Source organism: Rhinolophus ferrumequinum, chromosome 25, assembly GCF_004115265.2.
Source record: "Rhinolophus ferrumequinum isolate MPI-CBG mRhiFer1 chromosome 25, mRhiFer1_v1.p, whole genome shotgun sequence".
Taxonomy (NCBI): domain Eukaryota; kingdom Metazoa; phylum Chordata; class Mammalia; order Chiroptera; family Rhinolophidae; genus Rhinolophus; species Rhinolophus ferrumequinum.
The window spans coordinates 23231779-23247041 of NC_046308.1; the positions used below are offsets into that span (position 1 = coordinate 23231779).

Genomic DNA, 15263 nt, shown 5'->3' on the forward strand with positions numbered 1-15263 from the left:
CCACCAGGGGACACTGAGGGCTGCAGCACCAACCAGAGGTCCAAGGCCTCATCTTGCAAGAAGGGGACAGAGAAAGGAGTTGGAAGTGGGTGCACGCCTGTATTAGAGGCTCCAGAGCAGGACGTGAGACACAGGATGAACCCAGAGTCGGACCACGGACCTTGGAGCCACGCAAGAGGGAACTGAAGCGGGTTCACTGGTCAGCCGGCTGAGGATGGTCAGGCAGGGCTTGGAACAAGGGAGTGAGGCGGTGTGGCCACCGCTGGCACATACCTCTGGAACAGTCACAGAGGAGCCAGTGGTGACGGAAACACAGCCACATCTACAGAATCACTAGCACTTCAAAACAGCATTTTTCTAAGGAATTTGCTGTGGATCACGGTGCAACACTCAAAACATAAGCACAGCATCTGGAGTTTGCAAACACTCCATTAATGACTACTTACCACAGCTATTACAGGAATGAGTACACCCAAGTTTCCCGCACTGCTAGAAGCCTAGGAAAGAGCAGAATTCAGTCACTGATGAGCATGTTTCTTTAAAAAATAAAAAAAGACAGGACATAGTATTGTGTAAAGCTGCAATTCCTTAATCTAAAAAAAGTGTTGAGCAATATGTACAGAGAGATGTATAAAGATGCTCACCTAGCATAATTTTAATAGCATCAAAAAAAGGGGAAACAACTTAAATGTCAAACAGTAGAATAATTACATAAATCTTGGCACCTCTGCATAATTAAATACCAGACAGCTGTGAAAAAGACAACTTTCTGAAAACTACTTAGTCACCTTGGAAAGCGTCCCAAAAAATGTTAAATGGAAAAAAATCAGCATTTAAGAGTGTATTGTGTATTATGAATTATGCAGTATATCAATTATGTAAAATAAACCCCAATGATGTAAAATAAATACATTTGTATAACAAAGCTAGAAGGGAGTCTGTCAAAATGTTAACAATGATTATATCAGAGTAGAGGAATTATGGATCCTTTTTACTTCACTATTTATAGGTTTCCTGTATCTTTTCTACAATAAACATATATTCTTTCCAAGTTAGGAAAAACTTGGGGGTTACTTAAAAATAACTAAATAAAAGGTAGGTTCCCTGGCTAGACACACAAATGTGGCTAAACTATGGTATACATTGATTAGCCTATGTTCTGGAAGCACACGTCTAAGCACATCCTGTTTATTTTCTGCATTTACAAAAACAGTAGCAGTTAAAAGGCATTGAGAACCCACCTGCATGCCAGGCACTGTTCCAAGTGCCATCAACTTTATCTTCAGGGGAGAAAACAGACTCTGAGTAGCTTGCCAAGGCCCCGTGGCCACTCAGTGGTGGGGACAGAATGTCAAGCCCTGCCTGCTCCATTCTGGAAACTAACAGCCTCGGGGCTGCACGATAGCTAGGGACAATCGACATTTCTTAATTTATAATCACAGCTCCTCCCTTGTCTTCAACAGGGCAGTATGTCAGCTAGTCCCTTCTCACTGCTCCTCTAAGCCTCTTATTCTGTAAGGCCCCATCTCATGGGGAAAGTGCAGCAGTGGTTCAATAAACACTTGCCTATGCACTGCGTGATTGGTAAACAGGAACTACCTGCAAAGAACAGAATTCACAGCTTGGCACACAGGGATCCCACACTGCCTGGGGCACCACCCCCTCCCCAGCCCATGAATGAGGCATTAAATCCTGAGTCTTGCTTGACACTGTAAATATTCACTGAGATCAGGCAGAGGGGAGCAGCCCATGGGTCCCAGGGGGCATCCTTCCCCACAATGAGGTACTATTCCCAGGGGAGAGAAAGAGAATGGCTCCTGAGACACCCCTCAGACTGGTTAGAGCCTTTGCTTTCTCGGGTGCCGAGCACCTCCCTGCCCCTCAGAGCAGCCATCTCATCCCGATGCCGATGTCTGGACACAGCGGGTGCCCTTATCTCTTGTGCATAAGGATGGGCCTAGCAGTGCACCATCCTGGGAGACTTGAGAAATTAGTCGCCCAGATCACTGGCAGGGGCCCAGCAGAGCAAAGCTGAATGAGAGCGAAGGATCTTTGGATCCTTTTTGGCACCAGTGACTCCTTCTTAGCCAAGATTTTCACACAGAAGGCTCCTCCTTCTCATTCAGTTTCCAACTTGGCTGTCACCTCCTCAGAGAGGCCTTCACAACCCTCACCACCCTGCCCTCCCAATAAGCTCACCTTGTCTGTCTAATCACTTCCGTAACCCCAGCACCTAGAACAAGGGTCAGGAAACCACAGTCTCCTGATCCACCGTCTGTTCTTGGAGATAAAGTTTTAGGGGAGCACAGCCACCCCGGTTCATTTGCTTAATGTCTGTGGCTGCTTTTATGCTACCAAGGAAGAGCTGACTTGTTTCAACAAACACTGTATGGCCCATAAAACCTAAAACACGTACAATCTGGTCCTTTACAGAAAAAGGGGGCTGACCTCTGCCCTAGGCACAAAGTAGATGAACAGTAACTGTCTGGAGACGGGGAAGGTGGGAAGGAAAGGGGCAGGGAGGGGAGGGAAGCAGGAAGGACAGACAAGGACAAAAGTGGAGACTTGGTAAGGGGCTGGCACCCACATAACATGTCTAAGGGGAGATGATGGAGGCTTCACCTGCCTCAACCTCTCCAAGATGCCTCTTTGAGGGTTTGAAACCTGACAGTTTGTCTGTCCCTATGTACCTGTCTCCCTTGGATAGCTTGAGATTAAGCCAAATCTGTCCCTTCTCATATTATCACTGTGTTCTGATGACAACCTCCACCCCCTGGCTTTATGATGAAGAAGGAGGGAGAGATGAGTTGGGGGAGCCCACAGTGGTCTGCTGTCACCTGATCACCCCAGACTGGGGGAGGTGGCTGCCAGGAGCTGGATGTGGACTGACGAGGAAGCCGCCCTCTCCCCGGCCCCTGCCAGCATCCCTGAGAAGGAACCTCACTCCCTTTGTTCTTATATTTTACCAGGTGCATTTAAATCATCTAACAAAGAAAGCACTGTATTTCAACCACGACGGCCCCCGGCCCCTGGAGACTCGGGCTAACCAGCAGGGCGACATGCTGAGCCACCCCCCTCCCTACCTTCAGGGCAGGCCCCTTCTCGCTGGCCCTCTCGCTGGCGCGCTTTCCTTCCAGCCCCAGCTGCACAAACAGCTCCAGCAGGTTCATGAGCAGCTCATCCACGAGGTGCTCGTCCTGGATGTTGGCGGCGATGTTGGCCAGGGCATTGATCACCGCCAGGGAGCAGTGCCTGGAGGGGAGGGAGACATGACAGCCGCACAAGGCCAGGGCCCCACTGCAGCAGGGAGGCAGGCTGATTCCGTCCAGCCTCACTGCCCCCTCGCAGAGCCTGAGAACAAAGGAGCCCTCCGGATGGGTTGAAAACGCCATCTTTGTGAACAACGGCCCCTGGAGGGAAGTCAGCTGCTGCAGACGCGACTGTGATGGCTCGCCTGACGTGCACTAAAGGCCTCTAGGAATCTGGACGTTGAGAACTTGGGAAAGTCTCAGGACAGTTCCCTCTGAGTGTCAAGGACTTACTACATAGTTAAAAATGGATGTATACTTCCAGGCATTTCCTGGCTGGACCCTGTTTTCCTCCTCAAATGACCGCTAGCCTCATTCCTAACTACCACCCATAAAACTTTTGTCTGATGATCAGCTTCTTCCCGACACTACCTCCACCCTGGGGCTGCTGTTAGCATTAGCTCACATCACACAATTAGGAAGTGTTTAGTGGTCTTGGGACAACCTGCCTTGGGATCTCGCTAGCCCCACATAAACCCCGGAAACAAAGCTGACATGCACCCTCAGCCAGATTCTTGAACCAGCCAGGCTGGCCAGGCTTCTGTGGGCACGGGGGGCAGCCAGACCCTGCCACTTCCATGCTCTGTGACCCCAGGTGATAGCTGACATTTTTAAGCCTCAGTTTCTTCCCGAGTAAAACAAGGATAATTCCCTCCTCACAGGGTGCAGGAGGAATTAAACATTGTGTGAAGCACTGAGCACACCATCTGGCCCCCAAAAATCTAAGGGCAAACGGCAGCCACGATAAGGGCACCCATTTCACAGATGGGTAAATTCCTGATAGGTGAGGGCAAATGAATGGCAGTAAATGCTTCCACTGGTGAGGGAGAGAACAAATCACTTTTGGTGGCAATATAAAAAAAGGATTTATGGAAGAAGAGGAAACTTGAATCAGAAGTTGAAAAACTGGTCGGCAGAGGGAAAAAGTAAATCCTGCGCACAGCAGGGCCAAGAGCAGCAAGACAGATGCAAGGGTCAGAAAAACAGAGCAAAGACAGGGTGGGGAAAGTGAGAGGGGCAAGGAGGTGCAGGAGTCACTTTTGGAGCAAGGAAGCAATGTGGCAAAGAGGTGTTTTGGTCTGTGATTCCTTTTGATTGCAGAGGTCAGGATGGACAGACATAAGGAAGGGTTGGGGAGCTGGTCACCTCCCCAACCCACTCCTTAGGCTGTTCTAGTAGCTTAGGCTCGTGATAGCAGAAGTGAGAAGGCAACGAAATAATACCAGTGCTGAGAGCTGGCGTTCACATATATGACCTCAACTAATACAACTTGAGACATGCTCATTTGATGAATGAGGAAACAGGCACAGAGAGGGTGAGCGTTTTCTCAGGTCACGCAGCCACACTCCCACCTGTTGAGCTAGATGGGAGGAAAAAAATGCCAACAAAGGGGCAACATCTCTCTCTTCCTGCCTCAACCTCTGTCGTCCTGACTTTAGTTCCCTCTTTCCCTCTCTTCCCTTGTTCTGACAAACTCTTGTGAGATCTTCCAAACGCATGTCATTGTCCTCAGGACATTCCCAGTAAGAGCCAGGGCCAGACAAGGAAGCACATCTCAGGCTGCTGGGAAAACTGGCCAGACTTTACACAAACTTCAAACATTCAAAGAGATTAAGTCCTCATTTTCTCAACCCTCCAAATCCCACCTCTCTGAATCTATATTGAGGAAAGTAATCACGGATGTAGCTACCGTGTTTCCCCGAAAATAAGACCTAGCTGGACAATCAGCGCTAATGTGTCTTTGGGAGCAAAAATTAATATGAGACCTGGTCTTATTTTACTATAATATAAGACCAGGTCTTAGACAATATAATATAACACCCAGTCTTACATTAATATTTGCCCAAAAGATGCATTAGCACTGATTGTCCAGCTAGGTCTTATTTTCAGGGAAACACGGTAGTAAGGTGTTCAATGCAGCACTTACAGCAGAAAAACTGGAAGACTATCTTACATCCAAGCTAGGGCCTGGTTAGATAAATCACGGAGCTGCTATATGATGGGACATTATGCAGCCATTAAAAGCGACATGCAGAGGAATGTTTATGGCATGGCTGTAGTGCTATGTAAAAAAGCAGGTCATCCAGGTGGGTAAGTCGAGCCCATCTGGACTCAATCAGCCCCAAGTAGTGGGTATGTGGGGTTTTTATTTTCTCACCGTGTGTGTACACTGATTTGTAGCATATTTTCTTTTGTAAGAAGAAAAGTTTATTTAAAAGACAAATCCCCAGAACTCACATTTTTTAAAGGGAGTTGGATACTGTATGATCTAAAGCAACAATTAGGTCCAGAGAATTACCTGTAGCCATGGTCCTTGTAATCCTTAGTGGCCGAATACACGACAGAGCTGGCCTTCACACTGATCTGCTGGAAGAGATTCCACACTTCCTGATAAATGTATTGCTGGAAGAGAGCAAAGGACACGGTTATCAAGCCACGACTCTTCCATGAAAGCCCCTCCTTGGAACATAGAAAAGGCCCCTCTATTGTCATTCAGTGGGAAGGCACCTAAATCATGGACCCTACGGACCTAAAAGACGTTCAAGGACATCCATTCCTAAAACTTTAAGCAAACTTTAAGCTAAAAGCTAAAAGGGAAATAGCTTCAATTTAAATCCCATTATGTTATTAACATCAGCAAGAAATTAGTTTAAATTTCCTTTTTCCACAGCACTCACCATTACACTATTCTCTTACTTAAAAAAAATAATCTCACGATTCAGTGTTTAGCGTCTAGCTGATCTGCAGTTGAGATAGCTGTGAGCATTTGCTGATTTGCAGGATAAATTTAATCTGTATTTTCATATTCCCGATAGTCACAGGAGTTAGCAGAGCTTGCACAGGGTTAGTGGGTTTCAAGGCTGGGCGTTTCCTTACATTTCCAGTGATAACCAGGCAGCCCAGCTGGTCGATGATCAGCACGTCGAGCGGGGAGGGCGGCTGGCAGAATTTCTGCTGCAGGATCTGCAGAATTGGCTCCATAACCTTTGGGGTGTCCCTCAGGGCCACGGCGATGTGTCCCAAGGCTCGGATGGTGTGGTCGGGAATCAAGTGAGCGTCCCTGTGGGAGGGAAGAACAGACGTGCCCTGGGAACAACAGTCTGGCACGCAGCTGTGATGGAAACCCGGACGCTGTGATGGAGACCTGGACCTCAACGTCGTCAGTCTCTCAGACGAAGCATTCATCTGAAAGTGACAACCTGGGATCCTTCACCACCAGCAGAAACACAAAGTCCCAGACACCAGGCAGGAAGACAGAGCTTTCTCTACTCCCAAATAGTGGTCCGCAACAGACATTCCAAGGTGGGCTTCCCCTGAAATTGTGGGACAAACCCAACGCACAACTCCACGCTGTGCAAGAAAGCAGCACAGACGTGCACAACACTAGCTGCCCCCACAAGCCCGCAGAGAGCACAACTGACTGCCCTCTGGGATGGGACGTACTTGTCACTCTCCTGGGAGATGTACAGCCGGTTGGAGAGGCTGGCCAGGAAGGCCTCCACGATCACCGCGTCCACCGTCAAGCCAGCTTTCAGGCACCTGAGCAGTGAGGAAACCCACAGGGCATTAGGCATCACAATCAAAGCTGTTTTGTGTTGTGTTTTAATTTTTCCTTTCTCAGGCCTACAAAGTTTAAAGAACTGTGCTGAATATTTTTTCCCTGGAAACTGAATGAAAGTCATTACACAGAACAAAAGCAAAGAACTGCTGCAAATTTTGTCCACTTGGTAAATATCTCAGTCAGAAACAACTTCATTATTTTGCCCAGAACAGTTTCCTTCAGCATGTCATACTCACCCTAACTCCAATTTAAAATTTCCTGTACTGTTCCTTAACAAAAGTAACAATAACTGATTCAAAAGACAGATGGTCCTGAGATGGCTGAGGGAATATTAAATTTATGTAGCAAGGTTTTAAGAGCATGGAGAAATGGTTATAATCTAGAGAAAAGAGGAAATTTTAAAACTCTCTAAGAACATAAAATCTTATCAGGCATCTCTCCCATTGGCTTGGCTCCCAGGCATCCGAGACAGAAAAGAATGAGGGTGTGACAGAGAGGGGGCTGAGCTACTGTCTCGAATTGGCTTCTGAGAGCCAGGAGTCAAAATTAAGAAAGATACATTTCACGTAAACCAGAATGGATTTGTTTCCTAAGTTTGGAGAGCAAGAGTCTACACAGCAGGGGCCTCGGTAGCAAGAGACACTCAATCATATAAAACCGCTCATTTATATTAAAAATAACACAAGAAAAAAAGATAAAGAAAACATGACAAATGTTGTTACTCTGGATGGTGGACTAATAGATATTTCTTTTCTACTTTTCTATACATTATAAAATTTCTCTATTTTTCTCTTATGTGTATGATCAGGGAAAGGCAGGAAGCTTTTTTAAAAAAATACAATTCCTATTTTTAGATCAAGTGCAGGCTTAGAATAATCAAAAACAAGCTTTGAACAATGACAAACATTCCTTATTTTGTAAGAGCTCGTTGTGTCTGAAACCCCACTTCCTTCCTCACCGGTCGCCCACCCCCTGGCCTGGCCTCCCACCTGCAGATGTTGTCGATGGCGATGTCGCGAAGCTGCTCGTACATGGAGGGCTGGCTCTTCTTTCCTGACATGACGCTCAGCGTTGACTCAGAATGCTCGTTGGTTACACTGATTTTTATATCATTGCCGGCAACTGAATGTAAAAACTCAAATAAGTACCTGGGTAAGCCTGTCACTTTCCACCCCCTTGTCTGTAATTCGAAACCAAATAACAGGCCAATCATTTTTAGCTTATGAAAGAAATCACTCTAAAAAGACTTGACCAAAAATTTCAGGAAGAAAAGCGTCTGAGGAACAGGAAGGATGAGCTAAACATATTCAAATCAAAAGGGAGAACACTTAGGTTATAAAGTGATAAATACGTAAAACAGCAATTTCTTAAGAAATGGTTCAAAAGGCCTGATGAGAGCCCACAGGCACCCACCCGAAGGGTTATCTAGGTAATGTGCATAAGCCAGTAAGGGCTGGGGCGAGGGTGAGTGCCAGGGCCTTAAAGCCAGAGGGACCCCTCCTCACTGCGGGCCGGCAGAGTCTTTCAGGTACTCAAGTTTGGGTTTCTTCATCTAAAGGGAGAGGATAAAACATCTACCTTCACAGGACTATGGGGAGGATAGACTACACTACAAGTGAAGCCTGGGCTCACAGTGGCTGTTTAATTAATGCTACTCATTACAGGTGACCTGATTTGCTCTGCGCCCATGTCATTGTCTGTAGAAACATAATACGTTCCCTTGGGGCGAGGGGACAAGATAAGATCATGCGCCAAGTTGCTGGCCCAGGGTCTGGACATGAAGGACTCACACTTCAGACAATCTCAGTGGGAGAGGGGCCCAAAAGCAAGTGGGACCAGAGAGGGGCCTTCAGTGGTGGGTGCACATAACGGGAAGGAGGAAGGAAAGGGCTGGAGCCCTGAGGGGATCACACGGGAGAAACCACGAGAAAAGGTGACGAGGAGGAATGAGCCCATGCGCACAGCCCAGCCACAACTTCTCAGTCACAGAACTGTGTTGGGCTCACACACCCAGGCATGTGGTCCTTTTCTTGGAGCCTCAAGAACACACAGGGGCTAGGGGCTGGAGACACAACCTTGGGTACAGCCGTCCTGTTACCTGTGTGGTACTGACTGTGGCACTTATAGAGCTTCACCAGCACGGGGGACGGGACGACGAGGAAGTCCCGTAGAGATGGCATCACCGAGTGCACCACCACCGGGAACCTCTCACACAGGCGGCCCAGACCCTGCAACACACCATCGACCTGTCATGCAGCCCAGGGAAAGGCCAGCTGGGCAGTGAGATGCTCAACCCTTCAGATACCCAAGTCTGACCAGAACCTTCCAAGGTCAAAGCTCCCAGGGCACAAAGACAGGAAAGGGGGACGGTCTTGACTCTCCTCCACCCAAGGGGGATTGTATTGTTAAGATATGTCCATTTCTTTTTGAAGCAAAACAGGGGAGAAAGGGTACAAAACATGATTTCTAAACAATGACAGGTGTGAAGTTACTGAGGTTTGCAACAAGGGAAGAGTCTCGGCAGAGCAGAGCTGGTACCACAGACGTCAGGAGACGTTCTCTCACATAACCCTCTGGCTCCCAACTCCTGAGGCCTTGGGAATGGCCGGGCTGGCAGGTACAGGGTAGCCCCCCAACAAAGGAGGACCAGCTGCCCCTGGACCCCACCCACAGAATCCTGGCACCCTGTTGGCAGCAGCCCATCCCCACCCCCACTCAGTGGTGAACTGTGTCCAAAGCAGGCCCTAGTTCAAGGTCCTAAAGAAAGCAGCTCTGACTTTGCTGCTGGTATGCCAACCACAGCCTGAATGGCACAACCAGAAGGCCTTGGTGGTGGGATCTTAGCCTCTCCAGTGTGGGTGAGACTGACCTGCAGACAGCAGATGAGCAAGGGCAAATGAGCGATGATGACTTTGCTGGACGTCTTGGACTGCAGCTTCTCAGACAGCTTGATGCAAAGGTTTTCTGCACCTAAAGTCAAAACCAGAGGAGGGTACCGACAATTAGCAAAGGCCAAAACTTACCAAATATTCCTTCACCAATTAATCATATAATTTAACTACACCCCAGAGACACCCTTTTTGGCAGGGTTTATTAATATCGAGAGGTTACCCCAGAAAGTGTTCAGAGGCAGATGTCCTAACGGAAAGCTCAGCTCTGTCCCTATTGTGAAAAGACCGTCCTGCACCCCGTGACTGCTTTCTCTTCTCTGCTGGCCCTGAGCCCCCTGTCCCCGTCCCCACAGTGTTCTGTGAGCGAGAACACTGCTGCATGCTTCCCATTCTGCTGCTCCCCCTAAACAAGCACCTTTTCCTCCAGCACAGAGCTCCCTCCTCTCCATATCAAAACCCAATGAACCAGCAGGAAGTAGAGGAGAGAAGATACAGCCCTGAGGCTATGGCCATCTCTGCCTTCCTAGGTGCGGACACCAGACGTCCAGGGCATGGCAGGAGCTGATGCTCACTCACCCTGCTCATCCTTCACGGCCCACACCATGAGGTCCACACAGGCGGCGTTTGCCTGGCAGCGCAGCTTTAGGGGGCTCAGTTCATTGTGGATCCGGTCTGCATCGTGCAGAATCTTCTGAAGCTCCCCCTGGCTTGTGTTGAACTGTTCCAGCACAAAATCATGGATCTCCTTCACAAAGGCTGTTGGGAGGTCTGTAGGAAAAGAGCAGGCACTGCAGCTGGAAACAAAACTGCCAAAATTCAGGCAGCCGACTGTGACAGTCTACAGTCCTTCCACTCTAACTAAAACCCAAGAAGAGCATATTTGCTGCTGGCTGCTGTGGTTCTAAGAATGCCCGCTGGGGAAGTGGCCGGTTAGCTCAGTTGGTTAGAGCATGGTGCTAATAACACCAAGGTTGCTGGTTCGATCCCCCATGGGCCACTGTCAGTTGCGTCCTCCTTAAAAAAAAAAAAAAAGAATGCCTGCGGGGAAGAGCTTGGACTGGCTGGGCAGAGATGTCCTTTACACACATGCCACCTGGCACTCAGAGCAAATGATCATTTCCCAGGGAAGTGAGAGCTTTAAGAGGTCAATATACTAAAACCTGAATATAAACATATAAATTGGGATGTGTCATCACTAGAACTGGTCCAATTAACAACAGGAAATACTTCAGTTAACTGAAGTATTTCCTGTTGTTAATTGGACCAGTTCTAGTGATGACACATCATTATGCTTAAACTTATATAGTGATGTATGTCAATTATATCAATAGAACTGGGAAAAAAATAGTAACATATAAATAGTAACATATATATCTATTGATATAATTGACATACATCACTGTATAAGTTTAAGCATAATGATTGTACAGGTGCATAGTGACTTTTTAAAGGCTGTCAGTTATCAGATAAGGGGAAAAACTGGTTGTAGCCTGAAGAGAATTCCCTGGCTACAGGTCTGGATCTTAGAGTGCCCAGAATCTTTTCCAACTCTCATCCTTGGAACCTGGAAAACTCAGAAGAACCACTGTGATGGGCATAAGTCAGACTAGTTGAGGAAGCTGGCAACACATAGCTCAGGTGGGAAGGGAGGCTGCAGGGACTCCTGGGGGTCAGGTGGAGCCGGGCCGTCCCTGCTGCCCTCCTTTGTGAACCTAATCCTGCTGTGGCCCCAGCCAGACTCAGCCTCTGCCTCCCAAGAGCCCTTGAAATCATATTAGGAAAATGAATTAACTAGATTATGGCATATCTACATGATAGATAAAATATTATATGGTCATCAAAACTTACGTTTATGAAAAGCGTTCAATAACATTCGGGAAGAGCTTAGGAAAAGTGTTTTAAAAATATACAAATAAAGAGATGGAAGGAAATGCAAAATTTGTGTGTGTGCTGCTCTATTAATATATTATCTCTGAGTCATAAAATTATGAGTACCTCATTTTCTTTTGTTTTTAAACTTTAGAAAGTAGTCATATTAAATTGTATCCATATCAGGACAATACAACAAATCCATGTCAGAAAAATACCTGAGGAAATAAACCCACCAAAAAAGCCACCACTGATGCCACCAGGGGAACAGGATCGGGGACACTTTTTTTTTGTTTGCTTTTTCTCCAAATTTTCAGTAACGTGACCATGTTACTTGTGTGTGCTTTTAAGTGTCCCCAGCAGAGAAGAAGCACAGGCCTGCAGCAGTGGCCCAGAACCCAGTCTCACCGCATTTACACGCATGTGCAAAGTCCTCACCTTTCATGTAGTACAGAGTGTCACGCAGCATCTTAAACATGGCCACATACAAGGGGTCGCTGAACGTGAGGTAGTAGAGATCAGCACTGGGGTTGGCCTGCAGGGGCGGCAGAGGCATGTGACTGCAGCACAGAAACGCTCCTCCGGGCCTCCCTTCACCTTCGTGTGAAGCCCGGGTAAGTAATTCTTACATTCATGACTTCGCATTGTAAGTGGAACAACCATTTACCATGATTCACCATATGAGGCACTTTAATTACTCTCTTCACCCTCTTAAGCATCAGGAAAACAGCAGGTTCACACCTCCTGAGATTTCTGCAGGGGAGCAGCCACCTGCACCCTTGAAGGAAAGACCACCAACCTCTCGCTGAAAGCTCACCATCTTCGAACTCAGGGGGACATGGGAGGCGGAGGAGGAAAGAGACAGCGAAGAGACCACCAGACCGTGGGATTCCATCCTGCCCACCGCTCAAGCGACAGACACCACAGCCAGGGCACCTTCAGATTCAGCTTATGTTTTGTAACGGAACTCATTTTAAATTATGCTTTTTAGCAATCTAATCTCAAATGTAGCATTATTTTTTCCTCTGGAGAAGAAATTCACACAAGGTTTCATGAGATGAATAAGATGCGGTTCTTAACTTCTACAGTTTCCCAGTTTAGTAGGATGGAAAGGCACAGCTTATTATAATTCTTGACACACATACAAGTGCTCTGCAAATACAGGCGAAGAGGATGAGGAGGGAGAGGAGGCAAGTCTGCAGTGGGGCCAGAGGTTGCGTGGGGCGGGAAAGGGCCTGTGGTGGGAGGCTGCGGGAGGGTGTGAGAGTCACATGGAGGGCATGAGAACTGCATGAAGGACATGAGAGTGACCAGGATTTCAGGAGGGCACTGATAACAGGAGCTATGGTTAACAAAGTGCCATGGGGGGCACTGGCTAACTGCTTCACAGACACCACCTCACACGTTCTCACAACATCCCTGTGGGGCAGAGATGAGACTTGCTGAGGTTAAGGTGACCCAGGGGTCTGACTCCAGAGCCAGGAGGAAGTCACTGCAATCAGGGAGCGGAGAAAGGGAGCCAGAGAATATAGTCCAACTCCAGCAGTCCCTAGCTATGCAACCTGAAACCCATAAGCCTCGGTTATGGGGGATTTGCCGTCGAATACAACGAGCAAGTGAGTCAAGTCCTATCACAGTGTTTGATACATAACAAGCATGTAATAATGACTAGCAATGATTGACAACTGAGTATATTATATATACCCTTTTGAAAGCCACAAAACCATTGCATGAAATGGACATGTACACTCAAGTCCAAATTAGAAAACAAAAATACCAGAAACTCCTCTGGGGAAGAGGGTCTCAGAGTCCCATTACTTTCAGCCTTCCCTCTACCCATAAGACAAGCCCTAAAGGGGATCCCCACTGAGACCCAACTTTCCCCTCAGGCCCCAGATTGACACTTTTCCTTAAAGATGGTGTGCAGGCCCAATAAGTGGCCAGTTGTTCTGACCATCCAGCCCAGGTGCCAGCCCTGGTTCTCCTGGTCTGCCCTGGGTCACAGGTGACCAAACTGACAAGAAACCCGGCGGCCTCTGAGACTGCAAACAGTGAGAGAGCAACAGCTCAGGCCAATGGCAGGGTACAACTGGAAAAAGTTGAAGACAAGGGAGTAAGTGCCAGACTGTCACCTGGAGAGTTACAGGAACTGTGCTCTTCAGCCAAGAACTGACGCAGAGCAAACCATGCGCAGCACATACATCTGTTGTTTGCACACAGCTTGCTGGGAGCCCGTATAAGGCAGGAGAAGACACGATCTGCAGGCACAGAAGGTCCCTGGGGTTCCGTCCTCTTCAGAGCTGACCCCAATGGTACCAGGCACTGTGTGCCTCCCTCCCCATCAGGTGAGAGAAAGAACATCCTTCACAAGGAAGTGGGGTCCAGCACACGCCCACGGCAATCTTCAGCCTGGCAAATGGCAATTGCTCTGGATCCCAGCACCAAAAGGGGATGTTCCCGAATGTTCCCTGAGGTTTTGAGACCTCCAAACACCAACATTTAACGATTTTATAAATAATGCTATAGACCTTGGTTCCAGATACATTAAAATCCAGGGTCTGTATGTGCCTAGAAAGTCTGAGGGAGTGTGTACTGAGCCCAGAGAAGTGATTTTGGAAGCACCAAAGGAGCGAGGAAGGTAAAAGAGCACGGGCTTCAGTCAGGGGACCCAGCGAATTCCCAACTCTCCTGGTGACTGTGTGACGAAGGCAAGTTAGTTAGTCCCCTGAAGCTCTCTATTTCACCTGTGAAATGGAGACACTGACCTCCTCAGAGGCACTGGGAGGTAGTATATTTAAAAGAGCCTGGCATCGAGCAAGCTTTCAGGTGACAGGTGTGTTATCATTATTGGGACAAGGGAAGTTAAGCTGAAAACTCACTGCCAAACCCTTCCACTCCAGCCCCACACAAACCCTCCCAGCTCTCTTCACACACAGGTTCACGGCAGGTAGGTCTTAGCATGGCGTACACCAGAAGGGACGTACCTCTATTACACTGGCTGTAACCGCATCCAAGGATTTGAGAACAGGCTCCTCAACAATCTTCTTCACCTACCAGGGAAACAAGGCTTCATGAGGCACCTGACAAACACAGTGAGAAACAGGAATGCCAGCTCCTTCTACCAAAGAACAAATTGTGTTGATGGAAAAATCACATAACAGGCCCATGTGGTGAAAATGTGATGGAAGAATAGGCCACAACATACAAATTATGGCTCCGTATCAAACCATACCCACAAAATGCCCTAATTCTGCCATCGCTTGAAACTTCTTTTCTTATCTAGATTGGAACGACATAAAAACAGAAAAGGAACCAACTCTCTCAAATGTGCTGATGTTAGATTTCCGTTTCCAGGATGTGGAAACATTCAGACTCCAGGCGTCACTGCCATTTTATCCAATCCCCTCCCAGATGTCAAGGGCACCTTCACAGTCAGCCCTTGGGCACTGATGGCTCCTCCCTCCTCCCCAAGCCTGGTGCACTGGCTCTTCCAAAGATATAAGAAGAGCCATTTGGGAGTCCCATTTCAGGACTCTGACAATGGCAACACTCCCTCTCTGACAGCACCTCAAAGGCCATCCAAAGGTACCCAAACATGAATAAGCTAGGTTTTGTGTTGATCTGAATAGAGCA

The 15263-nt window shown here is 47.8% G+C and overlaps 1 protein-coding gene across 1 annotated transcript in view; it reads right to left on the reverse strand.

Annotated features, from left to right (window-relative positions):
* PI4KA (phosphatidylinositol 4-kinase alpha) overlaps positions 1 to 15263 on the reverse strand; it is a 114167-nt gene that overhangs the window by 62404 nt on the left and 36500 nt on the right. The window contains exons 9-19 of the mRNA XM_033097778.1: positions 14615 to 14680; positions 12069 to 12165; positions 10338 to 10529; positions 9740 to 9840; positions 8969 to 9098; positions 7860 to 7992; positions 6753 to 6848; positions 6186 to 6369; positions 5608 to 5711; positions 3084 to 3252; positions 447 to 497 (exon numbers count right to left, since the gene is read on the reverse strand). Of these exons, the coding sequence (XP_032953669.1) occupies positions 447 to 497; positions 3084 to 3252; positions 5608 to 5711; positions 6186 to 6369; positions 6753 to 6848; positions 7860 to 7992; positions 8969 to 9098; positions 9740 to 9840; positions 10338 to 10529; positions 12069 to 12165; positions 14615 to 14680 (1323 nt within the window). The remainder of the gene's footprint in view (positions 1 to 446; positions 498 to 3083; positions 3253 to 5607; positions 5712 to 6185; positions 6370 to 6752; positions 6849 to 7859; positions 7993 to 8968; positions 9099 to 9739; positions 9841 to 10337; positions 10530 to 12068; positions 12166 to 14614; positions 14681 to 15263) is intronic.